Here is a 15,683-nt window from a genome sequence, read left to right as displayed (position 1 = left end):
CTCCACTGGCGAATGTCATTCACTCCTCTCATACATCCAGCCATAGTAACAATTGCAAGCGGCGACATGCACATTTTTTGGCAACTTCTTTTGCAATTTCTTTCACCTCGGGTGTAAGCACTGTCTGATGTCCTTTAACATTTTTCAAAAACAGATTCAGTGCTTCCTCTTCCGTGAGAAGCTCCATTTCAACAGTATTGCAATTCATCTTTGTACAGACTTCTAACAATCGTGTAGTTAACACTAGCTTACATCCGTTAGCTCTGGTTGGTTCCGGAATACCCACCTCCTCCAGAAGAAATGCTTCCCAAAGATCATCTAAGATGAGCACATACCCCTTCTTTTGGGAAAGCTTGTTATGTATTTCTGACGCTGAACGTAATTCATCCTCATAATCGGAAAGATCAAAATTCAATTTCTTAGCTATCTGCCTTCGTAGATTTTTGATGTGGAATGCTTTAGATACTGTGACCCAAATAACTTCACTAAAGGTAGAAGTTCTGGCCAAAAGTTGATTATAGATGCTTTTCATGATGGTTGTTTTGCCGATTCCCACCATTTCGTGAACACCGATATTTCTAACCGCATCATCCATCAACAACTTCCAAACTTTCTCCTTGTTCCTTTCACTTGTGGCTTCAGCCAAAGATTCTGTTGTTAGTATGGCGTGTCTACAAGTTCGATTATCAATCAGCAAACCATTAGAAAATCTACCATTTTCATGCAATTTTTCCACCTCTTTAATCATCTCCACTACACGCTTTCCCAACTTTGCGCGTTTCCAGGTATTCTTCTATCCTTGCACTTCTAGCTCTTGTCTTGACAATTCCAAAGTTTGACATGTTATCCTGCTCACATTGTTTTTGCCAAATTGTAACTTCAACCCTTCGCCTTTTCCTTGACTGCTGCTCTGCATAATTCACTTCTTCATCTATGTCTCTCTCTCGGCCGTTCAATTGCTCTGTCTTCCTTTTGAGAGTTTCCATGTTGGTATCAAGGTCATTGTGATATCCAACCCATGCTCCAGTTAAATCACACAAATTCTTCCCAATTTCAATGGCTTTACCAATATTTTTCAATGAGTCCATTCCTGCAAATACGGAAGACGATTATAGTTAATAGGAAAAATCCTAAAGAAAACTTCAATATTGATTTTAATGGCTATCAGAAAGCAATTTGAAATTTGATTTACAGAAGTAAGAAAAAGAAAAACATGCTAATTTATGCAAACTGACTTCCCATTCACCTCCAAATAATAGAAAGTCAGTTTTGAATTACTGACAAAATAGTGATTGTGGTAAATAGATAGCTAGTAACAATGAACCAACATTTATGGTGTTTGAAAATTTCTGTTATGACATTGATTGTAATTTCAGGTAGGTGGATATTTGAAACACAAATGAGAATAAGATCTATGCTAGAATTTATCTACCCAAGCTCCACCTAAGTTAGAATTGAAAAGCTCAGCTCGCACTTCTCCTTAAAACCCAAGTATTAAGGAGAAACTAGAGCCTTTCCTAGACCACAACATACACGAGTCGAACAAACGGCACATCAGTCATAGGCTCAACCAAGCTCTGATACTAATTTGAAAAGTCCAACCCACACTTTTCCTTAAAACCCAAGTACTAAGAAGAGAGAAAAGCCTTATAACTACCACAGATGGGGCAACTCTAAGCAATGTGGGACACATTTCAACACACCCTCCTAGACGACAACACAAACTAGCTGGACAAATAGCCCACCAGTCACAGGTCCAAAACTCACACTTCTCCTTAAAACCCGGATATTAAGGAGAGAGAAACTGAAACCTTACAACTAGCACAAATAGGGCTACTCCAGGCGATATAGAACACATTCCAACACACCCTCCTGGACCACAACATACACTAGCCGGACAAACAGCACACCATTCACAGACCTAACCAAGCTTTAATTCCAAATTGAAAAGCCCAACCCACACTTTTCCTTAAAACCCAGGTATTAAGTAGAGAGAAATTAGAGCCTTATAACTAGCACAGATGGGGGCAAGTCCAAGCAATGTAGGACACCTTCCAACAGTTAGGTCTATATTGTTCGAGTTGCACATAAATTTGAACTCTTTTCTTATTTATTTTTTATTTTTTTAGTGCAGTTAAGCTAATTAATTTATAAAAACATCAAAACAAATAATTTATATAATGTGACAAATAAAAAATTGAAAAACTGATGTGATTTATAACAAATAGAGGTGCTAAACATCACGTCATGAATTTTTTATTTTATTTTAGTTTTACCTTGTACATAAATTCATACATCAAAACTACATATATTTTTTATACATATATGCTGTGTATATTTTGGTATTGAATTTTATTTTTTAAAATTCGTTTAAATTTGTCAATGGAAAAAAATGAATACAATGGGCCTTGTTTGCCGTTGAAAATGCAACTTTTAACCATGCTCACCCGTATGCTATAAGTAACCCTTGTTAACAAGGATTTGGCGTTGCTACTGCGCTTAAAAGTGCAGCTTTTTTGGCCCTTTAAAGCCTTTAAACTATAGCATTTTGATTTATAAACATACCCAGCGTTTTGAAATCAGTATGTTAATAAATCTACAAAATACAATAATATTAAATATTAGGACAAATTACATTTTACTCCCTAAATTATTATCTCGTATCACTTTACCTTCTTAAACTAAAAATTGTTATCTCTAAACCTTTTTATCTATTAATATATATATTTTTTTTCAATTTAAACCTTTGTGACAAAAATATCCTTTTAACTATAGGAGTAAATTACACTTTACTCCCTTGAACTATCACTCAATAACCAGGGCCGGCCCTGAGATTTGTGGGGCCTAAGGACTCTACCCTCTCGACTAAAAAAATGCTTGATTTTTAATTTGAAATACAATTTTTAAGGTTTGTTTTACTTTATTTGCCTTACTCTATTCCTTCTTTAAGGTCAGGAATAGCGGGATGGGAACTCAGAGCTACAAGAATTGACTACAGAGCAATCTATAGTCTTAAGCTGTCCTTACTTAGCTTTCAGGAAGTAAAGGAGAGTTATTTATTTTGTAGTAAATTTTTTGTAAAGGAGAGTTATTTATTTTGTAGTAAATTTTTTTTTCATATTTTAGTCAAAAAAAATTAAATTATTAAATGCACCTAAAAGTTAAATATTTGTGAATAAATTTTTAAAAACAAATACTAAAGATGAAAAAAAAAAAACATAAAACAAAAAACTAATATATTTCTGTATTTTTTGTCTTTACTAAACTTTTTTTGAAATTTCTTCATAAATATTTTCACTCTATTTGGTTTGGTTTTCAAATTTGTAGTTTTTTTTTTCTTCTCAAGAACTAAAAATTAATTAAGTAATAAAATGAAAAAAAATAAAATGATCCATATTGAAAGTAATATTGGGTGATAGGTCAAGGGGGGTAAAGTGATATTGAGTGATAATTTATAGGGATAAGGTGTAATTTATCCTATTGATGAAAGGGTATTTAGTTATAAAAGTTGAAATTGAAAAAAATTAATAGATGAGGGGCCAGTCGTTAAAAATTTTAGTTGGTAAAGGAGACATGACAATAGTTGAAGGGGTAAAGTGTAATTTACCCTAAGATGATTGGTCATCTCATTTAGACATCATTAGTTTAGAATATGAGTTTATAAAATGAACTTTTTTTTTTTTTTTTTGGTGAAACACTAATAAATCCCAAAATGTGATCTTGTAAACGGTTTAATCCTTCATTTTTTTCTTATAAACCCAAATGTCTCATTAAAGTGAAAATTACATAAAAGGGTTTTACATATTTGGGTTTAATTTTTTAAAGATAAAAGTGATTTTCTCAAAATGTAAAATTACACATTTTGACAATTTGCACTATAGAAGTTTTAGATTTTTCTGTATTTTAGAACAAATCACACATTACGAATAAAAACCTAAACTCTAACGTAACACTCCAATAACGTAACATTTCAATGTAACACACTAAAAAATTCATTGTCATTAAGAAATTGAATAATTATTAAAATATTACTCAATATAGGTCAATTAGCTTAATAAAAAATTATAGAAGACTAGTCTTAATTAAGAGGAAATAGCATTTTGCGCCCTAAACTATTATGGCACCCAGACTTTGTATTATTTTAATTTGACCCCTAAATTTTTTTAAATGTGATTAATTTAATCCCCACCGTCTGTTTTCGTCTACCAACAAATGGAACTTACTGTCGTGTCACCAAACTTCATTTTATCCCCTAAACTATCAATTAGCCCCTCAAATATTAAATATATATATATATATATATACTTATTTAATCACCATATTTGATTCCAATTTTCTGAATTCAATTTTCTAAAAATTGAGTTTTTTATTTCCTGTATTTTTTTCCACTAAATTTTTTTAATATTTTAAATATTTTTTAAATTTTTAGATACACGTAATATAAATACAATTTAAAAGTATAATATTTGTGAAAAAAATTTAAAAATTCACAAAATACCAAAATTATAAAAAAAATTACAAAAATTCAATGCATTTTTGTATTCCTATGCATTTACTGATTTTTTTATAAATATTTTACTTTTTATGTACATCTAGGTTAGGTGCATTTAAAAAGTAAAAAAAAAAATTAAAAATATTAAAAAAATCACTAAAAATACAAAAAAATACAACAACAACAAAAAAAAACTCATTTTTTTAGAAATTGAATTCAAAAAATTGGAACCAAATAATTTTTAATCTCAAAAATGAAAAAATTAAATTTTAAATAAAAAAATTGAGTATTAGTCCTGTTGAGTATTTTTTAGACAAAAATTGAATTTAATTTTTTTTTTACCTACTAAATTTTGAAATTACTATTAGTAGATCAATTTTATTGAAATTAATTTGGGGGAATAAACTAGTTACAATTGTGCGTCACCACACAGAGTAGCGAAGAAATTTTCGGCTCAATTAGTTTCTCTAGGATCGACTTGAGATAATTTGATACTTAAACAGATAATTCTAAATGAGAATTTTTATATTTTTTTATTATTTTGTTTGCAAAGTAAATTATTTAAATTTAAAATTTTTCATTATTGAGATAAAAATTATTTATTAAATATTTGAATTTAATTTTTTTATATTTGGGAGGCTAATTGATTTTTAATGTATAGTTTGGAGTGTAAAACGAAATTCCAAATGAAATTTGGTGACACGTCAGTAAATTCCATTTGATTGTAGACGGAAACAGGCAGCATGAGATAAATTAATCAAATTTTAAAAAGTTTAGAAGTCCAATTAAAATAATACAAAGTTTGGGTGCCAAATTAATTTTTGCGTAATAGTTTGGGGGCAAAATGATATTTCCTCCTTAATTAAACATATTATTCAACCACCAAGGGCCGTCCTAGTTGGTAAGGAAATTTGCTACTCTCCTTACTGACCAGGGTGCGAATCCCCTACTACTCAAGTAGAAATCCGACTGTTTAGCTAGTTTGGCTAGCTTCTCCTAGGTTGGCTTGTAAGCTCAGAAAATTTCACAAGAAATTCAATTAAAAATATAATTTAATTGGCTATCCATAAAACAACAAAAAGAAGCCGTGAAAGCAAACAATTGATGGTTGAAGAAGGCTTGAAATGATTTCTTTTTTATTTTGATTGTGAATGGTGTGAGAGAAATGATTTTGATATTTTAAGGAGAGAGGGCTTAGAAAATCCATTCAAAAAATAAAAAAACTAAACTCAAGGAAAACAATAGCCAAGGATGCATAAAAAACAAGATTCAATTAAAAATATAATTTAATTGGCTATCCATAAACAACAAAAAGAAGCCGTGAAAGCAAACAATTGATGGTTGAAGAAGGCTTGAAATGATTTCTTTTTTATTTTGATTGTGAATGGTGTGAGAGAAATGATTTTGATATTTTAAGGAGAGAGGGCTTAGAAAATCCATTCAAAAAATAAAAAAACTAAACTCAAGGAAAACAATAGCCAAGGATGCATAAAAAACAAGATTGTTAAAATCTACATTGGATTGTTGGAGGAATTTATAGCATTGCATCGTAAAAATGGATTGAGAATTATAAGATTTTACCAAAAAAAAAATTATATATAAAATAATTTAAATAAACATTACTTAAAAAGTAATTATAATTTAAAAAGAGAAGATACTGTGAAAAATATAATACTTTATGTAAAATGTAAATATAACATTATACTAGAAAAGTCAATAATAAAAGTTTTACAATTCATAAACAAAGAAGATGAACTTTGCACTACAACAATACATTACTAATGTCCGTGGTGGCATGGATATGAGTCATGAATTATGAAATACGTATACTTATAAAAGGAAATTAGATACGTCTTAGTTACTTTTTCATTAATTTTGACATATCGGATACTTTTTTTTTAAATATCGGATATTCCAAGTCATGTATTATTTATTTTATAAAATTATAATTGTAACATTATAATATACCTTAATTGTAAAGATACATGCAATAATATTTTTCTAATAATTTGCTTAGTTCTTTGATAAAATAACATAGTGAGTTAAAAGTAATAAAATTTATCAAATTGACGTATCCTTATTGTATAAAAATAAAAAAGTGAATATAATAATAAGTAGAATTAAATATCAATAAATAAATAAGTAAACTTACATACAACATTTTTGACTAGGGTAAAAGAGAAAAACATATTGGCCTTGATATTGAAGCAAAATATTTGTAAAAACCAATTGGATTTTAGAAATAAATTAGCTAATGACTTAAATTAATTCCTAATTTTTAAATATTAATATTTTGTATTATAAAATTACAGCATAGTTTTTTAACATTCTTGAGCTTGTGTAACTCACCACCAATAATTTAAAAAATAATTGTTTTACAAACGTAACCTAACCGTACCTATATTCTACTTTTATAAGTTTTTTTTGTATTCCATATCCGTATCCCTATTTTCTAGATCACAAAAATAGGCTCTTCAAAATTTAAGATAAAATTATCTTATATCTTATTCCCTCCAAACCCCTGCGTGCTAAGACTAAGATTTTTTATTTTTTATGGGACTAGTTAGTTTTCTTATATTACTTCAATATTTAAATGTGTTTTCGTAGTTTGTTTGTCTAGTCTATTTGATTCAATATCTGGTTTTATTTATTTATTTATTTGGACTACATAAAATTGATATTTGATAATAAAAATAAAATTTACAATAAATTAGCTCCTCTATTACAAAACAAGGATTAAAAATTAGCTCGGTGGATCGAATCTGGATTGAGATTCCACGATACTATGAGATTCAGCTATCATGATCAAAAGTATACAAATATAAAATTTATAATAAATTAGCTCATATAATACAAAACAAGGATTAAAAATTAGATCGATAGGATTGTTCCAGTTCGGGATTTCACGATCTCATGAGATCCAATTATTAAGATCGAAAGTATACAAATATAAATTTACAATAAATTAGCTCTTATAATACAAAAACAAGGATTAAAAATTGGGTGCCTAGGATTGGATCTGGGTCAGGCTCGAAAGAATTTACTTGTAAGGAATTTTTTACATGATCCAGGTCGATTGTGCCCAAACAGATCATAAAATCGGAAGATTGTAAGATTCGGATTTGGAAGCACGGATAAAGGAGGGGAAAAAAACACAAGAATAAGCAGCAAAAGGCATAAGAGTAAATATGCATACTACTAGAAGAAACCAAGATGCTTAACACTTTATATATTTAACAAGATCCAGGTGATATATACATTTGACACTTTACCTTTCAAGCCAGACAGAAACCAAGATGTGTGTGAGTGATTTTCTGACCACACTGCCCGACTCAGTATTCAGCTGGAGAGCACCGGCAGAATAGATGACTTCAGCTAACCTGTAACAGAAAGAAAAGGCTCCGGCGGTGGCTCTTCTACCCGGGGGCACTCCGACGATCGAGTCAGTATATCTCTTAAAGATAATCAAGTGCTAAACTTACTGTTTAAAGCATAAATTTTCGTACCTTAGACCCACGGGGGTGCCTCTCTTTTATAGTTTACTTAATCTTCGTCTCACTAGAAACCTGACTTCTATGGACTCCAATTCAATACTGACTTTGGACTCTTGAAGAGATAAGGATAAACTCCCAAAGAGCTTTATCCATATCTTGATTAAATCTCCTCTTCATTCTAGGACTCTTGTCCCTTATCCGTTTATCTCGGATTCCGACATATTCGGAGATAACCTCGGCAACGCCGAAATAACCTCGACATAATGACCAGGACACGTGGCACCTCGGCTGATACATCAGCGTCACCTTAACACGTGTTGGTACTCAGAAAATATATCCCCACAACTGCCCCCTAGGTTCTATTACCTCGGCATTCTGAGGCGATGGAACTTATATCGATATTTCTTTCTGTACATTGGCTCAAAAACTCCTCAGCCGAGATCATTCATTTCAGGCCGACGTGTTCTCTTCGGAGAACAAGAATTCCAGTGAACTCCTTCATATGTGTGAGCTTTCACGCATCATTTACACAACCGCTTCTTTCACGCGTCTTCACCTTATTGGTCCGTGTTTGTGACGCGCCTATAAACCACGTTTTTTTCTGCGCACGCCGCCTGACGTATGCGCTGCTCCAGGCGCATTGATTACCTTTTGCCGCCGTTTTAGGTTTTTGTTTTTGACAAAACTTGTTCCCCCTTTCTTCATTTTTCACTTTTGCATTCGAATCTCCTGCTATCTTTCTCTAGCCTTTGAAACCCTCCATTGCTCAAGCTTCCAATAACTCTGCAACCTTCTCCGTTCACCCCTTCCGGCGAGATTTTCACCGGTCTTCTGCTCCTGCAACCTTCGTAGGACATCGGGAAATCCCTTTCCGGCTTTTCCTTTTTCTGGTAAGCTACTGTTCTTTTCATTTTCAATTGCCTGATGTTTCTTCTTCTTTTACTGTCACCATTACTGTACTGTTTCAAGTTTTTTTAATTCATAAATCGTACATCTGAATGCATTCATCCATGATTTTACCTTTGCCCACATTTTGAACACACGCACTGTTTCACCACTTCTTTGCACTTTTGCCACTGTTCTTGGCCATATACTCTTGTATTCTTCATGTTCTTGATAGCCCATCTCAGTTCTTATTTCTGAAACTTCGTTTTTGTTTTCTGGTTTTTGCACCTTTTCCAAATTCTTGTTTTCAATCCGTGTTTCCATAGATTTAGGTCTGGGATTTGTCTGTTGAACCTATCACTTAGGAAAAAACTGAAACCTGCACCTACCTTTTTGCTTGCCGAGGTCCCAATAACCTTTCAAGACATTTTTTCCCTGAAACTCAACCTCTCTAATTCAGGCCACTATCATGGGTATGTGAAGACATAGGGTAGATACCCCGACAAAACTTGAGTATTTTAGGCAAGAATTTTCTATCCCTGCTGATGTCCATCTGAGGCTGGCTGGAGATAACGACTCCATCATGCCCACAGATGATTCGATGCCTTTTCCCATTGTAGCTTTCATCGAGTGCGGACTTCGGCTCCCACTCAACATCCTCTTTCGCGAGATTCTTCATTATTATAAGTTGAACCCCATGCAATTGGCAATCAATTCCTATCGGGTGATCTTTGGTGTCATAGCCTTAGCTAAACGAGAAAATGATAGGATCACTTTAGCCAATATCCAGTACTGCTATATCATGTGTGCCCTCAATTTGAAAGAAAATGGCTATATTTATTACCTTAAGCCGAGGTCAACAGAATTCAAAATCGTAGCCGACCTCCCAGACTCCAACAAAGGGGCTGGAGATGACTATCTCATTACCTCGGGAAATTGGGAGTTTGCTTCAGACGAGGACATCCATCTCTACCCTCTTCCCCGATCAGTTTTAGAGGGCAAGGGTAAGAGCCCAGTATTTCAGCTTTGCCTGTTTTCTTTCAAAGTTTTAAATACTTTGTCTGTTTCTAACGTCTGTTCTTCTTGCAGCTCTTCCCCAACCTCCAAAGAATTTTCGCCAATCTTTTTATCCCAGCAAGGATTTGAAGAAACTCCTGGACTTGCCAGTCCACAAAAGGAAAGCACCTCTTTTTCTCAATTTCATTCCATCTTACAAGTCAACTTTGCCCGACATTCCCAAAAGGAAGAAGAAAAGCCTTTCTCCACCTTCTGCTACAACTCCGTTGACTGCATCCACATCACGAACAGATCAAGGATCGACATCTGATCCAGTTGATTAGCCATCAACTTCGGCTCAATACCTAGTCCCAATACCAGAACGAAAACGTCGGCGACGACTTGTTCGTACAGTCGAGATGGGTCGCGCAAAGCCAGTTGCTAAAGACCTTCTAGCCAACATTCCATCATCCATTGACGAACAACCAACACACACCCAACCTCCAGCAAAACCAAAAAGAATAAAAAAGGCTCAACCAAAGGCCAAGGTAACTCAGGTTGAGTCTGAAGATACTCTGCCTATTTCAAAATTGGCTGAGAGTGACAAATCTCAGCCTTCTGCTGGGAAGAGGCGCTCTGAGTCTCAACCATCAGAATCCCAACAACCAAAAAAGCCGAGGTCTTCTTCCGCAACAACTTCGGGATCAAAAAAGCCCGATGCCCCCTGGGCCCCCGAAATCACCCTAGAGGATAAGCCCGTAATGGCAAGTGACAGTGCCGAGGATATCAATGTCGACGTTGCACTCAGTACCGCCCTACTTCTCCCAGGTGACCTGGAGCGGAACGCCAAGTATAGCGAATATGAGAACTATGCCTTAATGTTACAGCACTCTGTTCAGGTAAACGTCTTCTACTTGGCAAATTTTTCTTTCTCTTTATTGTACACTTTTAATATTCTTTAATACCTCTGTTTTCTTTCAGGCCATCCAGTATGCCCACTATTTCTCAATGCAGTCTTTTGAGAACAGAGAGAGGCTTGTTGAGATGAAGAGGGAGTTCTCCTCCCTCCAAAAAGCCAACAAAAGTCTTCAGTCAAAAATGAAGAAGCTGGAGGAACAGGCTGAGGCTGCCATCAAGGCATAAACTGATGCCGAAGAAAAGGCTGAATCTGCCGAGGCCATCAGAAAGGTTGTCGAATCTCAAAAGAAGGAGGCCGAGGAGAAAACAGCCCAGGCCGAGAAGGAGCTTCAGGAGGCCTTGGCCACCAAAGAAGCCGAAATCAAAGATCCTGATGAAAAGGCTTACTCACAGGGTATGGCCGACGTTACTGATGCCTATGAAAAACAAGTGAAGGAGGCATGCAACAAGGGTTTCACCCTTGGTTGGATGTCCCTTCTTAAAAAGCTTAATGTTCCTGATGACTCTCCATTGCGGAAGGCCGACGCTATTCCCTTGCCATTTCCTCTAGCCCTAACTCCAAGTGAAGATGTCGGCGAATCTGATGCTGAGGATGAGGCCGAGGAGGAAGAGGACGAGGTTTTGATTAGAAAATCAAAAAATGCTGATGGGGCCAAGTCCCCTCCTCAGAATGAGCAAGTCCTAGACTTGACTCAGGACGAGGAAGGTGATTTGGTTCCCATAGAAGCTGTTCCTGAGATTGCACCAGCCGACATCACTTCTGAGGTCAAGACTGTTGAAGAAACTCTCCAAGAAATTGACGCCGAGATAGCGGCAGAGAGGGAGGCCGAAGTGGTATCTGATCTTCAAATTCAACAATCTGGAGGAGAAGAGCCTTAGCTTTAAGTCTTTGCTCTAAGAAATAATGTAATCTTCTTGTATGGCTGTTGTTCCCTTTTATCTTTGAATGTTAATACAACTTTTTTCTTTTATCGAATGCTTGTGCTCTTGTCTTTTCTTGGCTGTTCTGGGGCTATTTAGAATATTCTGCACGTTTTTCACATTTTTTTCTCACTTTGTAAAATCTTCTCGGGGTGACACACCTCAGCAAGTTCTTGTCTTTCGTTTTAACTTCCACTTGTAAATTGCTACAAATTTCAACAACTGAAGATAAACAATTATCTCGGCTTAACTTCAACTTGTAAATTTGCTGCAAATTTCAACAAGCGTTAAGCATTACTTCAGTTTAACTTCAACTTGTAAATTGCTACAAATTTCAACAACTGAAGATAAAGAATTATCTCGGCTTAACTTCAACTTGTAAATTGCTACAAATTTCAACAAGTGAAGATAAACAATTATCTCGGCTTAACTTCAACTTGTAAATTGCTACAAATTTCAACAAGCGTTAAGCATTACTTCGGTTTAACTTCAACTTGTAAATTGCTACAAATTTCAACAAGTGAAGATAAACAATTATCTCGGCTTAACTTCAACTTGTAAATTTCAACAAGCGTTAAGCATTACTTCGGTTTAACTTCAACTTGTAAATTGCTACAAATTTCAACAAGTGAAGATAAACAATTATCTCGGCTTAACTTCAACTTGTAAATTGCTACAAATTTCAACAAGTGAAGATAAACAATTATCTCGGCTTAATTTCAACTTGTAAATTGCTACAAATTTCAACAAGTGTTAAGCATTTTTGTCTTCTCTCTGCCCCTAATGTGAACCTGAGTTCTACTGGGGTTCTCATTATTCAGAAACATCATGAATTTTTTATCAATTCACAAGTCTTGGAGAATTCTGCTAAAATTTATTGATGACTTTGGCGAAAAATAACAAGGAACATCTAATGATAGAAAAATTTCAAATTACAAGTGTTCCAGGGTCTTGGCAATGCATTGCCCTCATTATCTTCAAGCCGGTATGCCCCATTGCCCAATACCGAAGTAATTCTGCAGGGTCCTTCCCAGTTTAGGCCAAGCTTGCCCTCTCTGGGATCTTTCTTGTTGCCAACAACTTTTCTTAGGACTAGGTCGCCGACTTGAAAATCCCTTGGACTGACCTTCTTGTTGTAAGCTCTAGCAAGCTGCTGCTGGTATGCTGCGAGTTGAGTTGCAGCATTTTCTCTTCTTTCTTCTAAGAGATCCAGATTTCGGGCTAGTAGTATATCATTAGTGCCATTCTCTACTCTCTGGGTTCTGATCCCTGGGATGCCGATCTCCAGTGAGATGACTGCTTCTGTGCCATAAGCCATGGCAAAGGGGGTTTCCCCTGTTGATCTTCTCGGCGTAGTCCGATATGCCCAGAGTACATTGGGCAACTCGTCTACCCACTTTCCTTTTGCTGCCTGCAGCCTCTTTTTTATCCTATCCAAAATTACTTTGTTGGATGTTTCTGCTTGCCCATTGCTCTGGGGGAAACTTGGTGTTGAAAAGTAATTCTTTATCTTGAATTTGGCACAAAAGTTTTTGATGAGTTTGCTGCCAAACTGCGTTCCGTTGTCGACAACTATTGCTCTTGGAATGCCAAATCTGGTGATGATGTTTCTCCATATGAAGTTCTTGACATCGACATCTCAGATTTTGGCAAGAGGCTCTGCTTCTATCCACTTCGTGAAGTAATCTGTTGCCACAAGTAAGTACTTTCTTTGCCCAGTTGCTTGGGGCAATTGCCCAACGAGACCCATGCCTTATTGGGCAAATGGCCATGGGCTGGATACAGGGTTCAGGTCAGCAGCTGGCTGGTGTATCAAAGGTGCGAACCTTTGGCATTGTTCACACTTCTTCACGTAGGCTTCCGCATCTTTTTGCATGTAGGGCCACCAATACCCCTGGGTAATAGCCCTATGGGCTAGTGATCTGCCCCCAGCGTGACTTCCACAAATCCCTTCATGAATCTCGTATAGAAAATCTTCAACCTACAAAGGGTGTACGCACCTTAAAAGGGGTCTAGTGAAGGACCTTCTGTAGAGATGTCCGTCTGCTGTCAGATTGAATCTTGCCAACTTTAATCTGACCTTGTGTGCTTCTTTATGGTCTTCTGGCAGCTTTCCCTCTTTTAGGAATGCAATAATTGCATCCATCCAGCTTAGTCCCAAGTCCACACACATTGTTTCTTGTTCTGTGATCGGCTGTTCTATGCTTGGGCCTGACAAATAGTCAATCATTATTGTCCTTGTCTTTCCAGTTTGTATTGAACTTGCCAAGTTGGCAAACACGTCGGCGTGGCTGTTATCATCTCGGCAACTTGAAGAAGTCGGCAGTTGCGAAACAAGGCTGCCAGCCTGACGATTTCCTTTGCATATACCGACATTCTCTCATCTTAGGTTGCAAACTCTCCTGTTGTTTGATTTACTATAAGTTGTGAATCACAAAAACTTATTACCTCATCTGCTTCTGCTGCCGCTGTCAGCTTTAGTCCTGCAATTAATGCTTTATATTCTGCCTCATTGTTTGAGGCCTTGAACCCTAATCGAATGGACTGTTCCAATATCTCCCCATCTGGGGATATTAACACTACTCCTGCCCCCGTTCCTTGTTGGTTTGAGCTCTCATCGACAAACAGGCGAAAGGAGTCACCGATGTAAATGCTGCAGGGTCTGAGTTTTTCCTTTCTTTATTCTTTTGCCCTAGGCTGGGCTTCTCCTTGTTTGCTTGGACATCGTTCATCTTGGCTCAACGGAGCCTGATGTTCGATGGATTCCGGCGTGAATTCGGCCACGAAGTCGGCCAAAACTTGGCCCTTAATTGCTGTTCTCAGCTTGAACTCCAGGTCGTATTAGCTTAAGGCCACTACCACCTTGCTATTCTTCCGGTTAAGTCTCCTTGTTGTAACAAGGACTTCAATGGGTGTTCTGTTAGTACTATAATCTTATGCGCTTGAAAGTAATGGTTCAGCTTCTTTGAAGCCATTACTAAGGCCAGCATTAGTTTCTCTAATGGTAGGTACCTTGTTTCTGCATCGGCCAAGGTTTTGCTCACATAATAAACAGCCTTTTGCTCCCTTTTTTCCTCTCTGATTAGCACTGCGCTTACTGCGTGTTCTGAAACTGCTAAATACAAAAACAGTTCTTCCCCTGGTTCTGGATTGGAAAGAACTGGAGTTGTGGTTAAGTACTTCTTCAGGTCGGTCAAAGCGGCTTCGCATTCTTCTGTCCACAGGAAGTCTGTGGCTTTTTTCACCAGGTTGAAGAAAGGTCTGCACTTATCTGTTTAGGGCTGCGGCCCTTCCAGTAAGCATCTGAACCTGTTTTGCCGAAGTCGGGCTCTTCAGCTCTAGGATGGCCTTGATTTGATCTGGGCTGGCCTCAATGCCCTTTCTTGTGACCAGGTACCCCAAAAACTTACCTGATCCAACTCCAAAAGCGCACTTCGATGCGTTGAGTCAGAGCCGGTATGTTTTAAGTATTTCAAAGACCTCTTTTAGGTTGGCAAGATGACCCTTAGATTCCTTGATCTTCACGACCATGTCATTGATGTAGACTTCTACTAGTTTGCCAATCAGGTGTTTGAATATCTTGGTGACCAACCTTTGGTAAGTTGCTCCTGCGTTTTTCAACCCAAAAGGCATTACCTTGTAATAGTACAGGCCTTTAGGGGTGATGAACGCGGTCTTCTCTTCGTCTAGAGGGTACATGGCAATCTGGTGGTACCCCTTGTAGGCATCTAGAAAACTCATTCTTCCATGTCCTGAAGTAGCATCTACTAGCTGGTCAATCTTGGGCAGAGGAAAGTTGTCTTTGGGGCAAGCTTTGTTGAGGCTGGTGAAGTCTACACAGACCCTCCATTTTCCATTCTTCTTCTTCACCACTACTATGTTGGATAGCCATGTCGGGTAGTGAACTTCTCGGATGGCCCTGGCCTCCAGAAGTCTGTCTACTTCTTCCTTCACTGCTTCGACGTGTATCAACATTG

General features: G+C 36.4%; 1 protein-coding gene across 1 annotated transcript; it reads right to left on the bottom strand.

Moving 5' to 3' along the window:
• Window positions 1–28: 28 nt before the first annotated feature.
• LOC145813194 (putative disease resistance protein At5g63020) lies at window positions 29–8,897 on the bottom strand. Its single transcript, XM_082908468.1, has 3 exons — window positions 8,699–8,897; window positions 760–1,090; window positions 29–671 (listed from the first exon to the last, which is right to left on the bottom strand). Exons 1-3 carry the CDS (start codon window positions 8,895–8,897, stop codon window positions 29–31), a joined length of 1,173 nt encoding a protein of 390 aa, XP_082764594.1.
• Window positions 8,898–15,683: the final 6,786 nt, after the last annotated feature.

The sequence above is a fragment of the Camellia sinensis genome, chromosome 2, assembly GCF_055761805.1.
Source record: "Camellia sinensis isolate YWXY chromosome 2, ASM5576180v1, whole genome shotgun sequence".
Taxonomy (NCBI): Eukaryota; Viridiplantae; Streptophyta; class Magnoliopsida; order Ericales; family Theaceae; genus Camellia; species Camellia sinensis.
The sequence above is the reverse complement of the archived record's forward strand: the minus strand, read 5'-3'. Positions and strand labels throughout refer to the sequence as shown.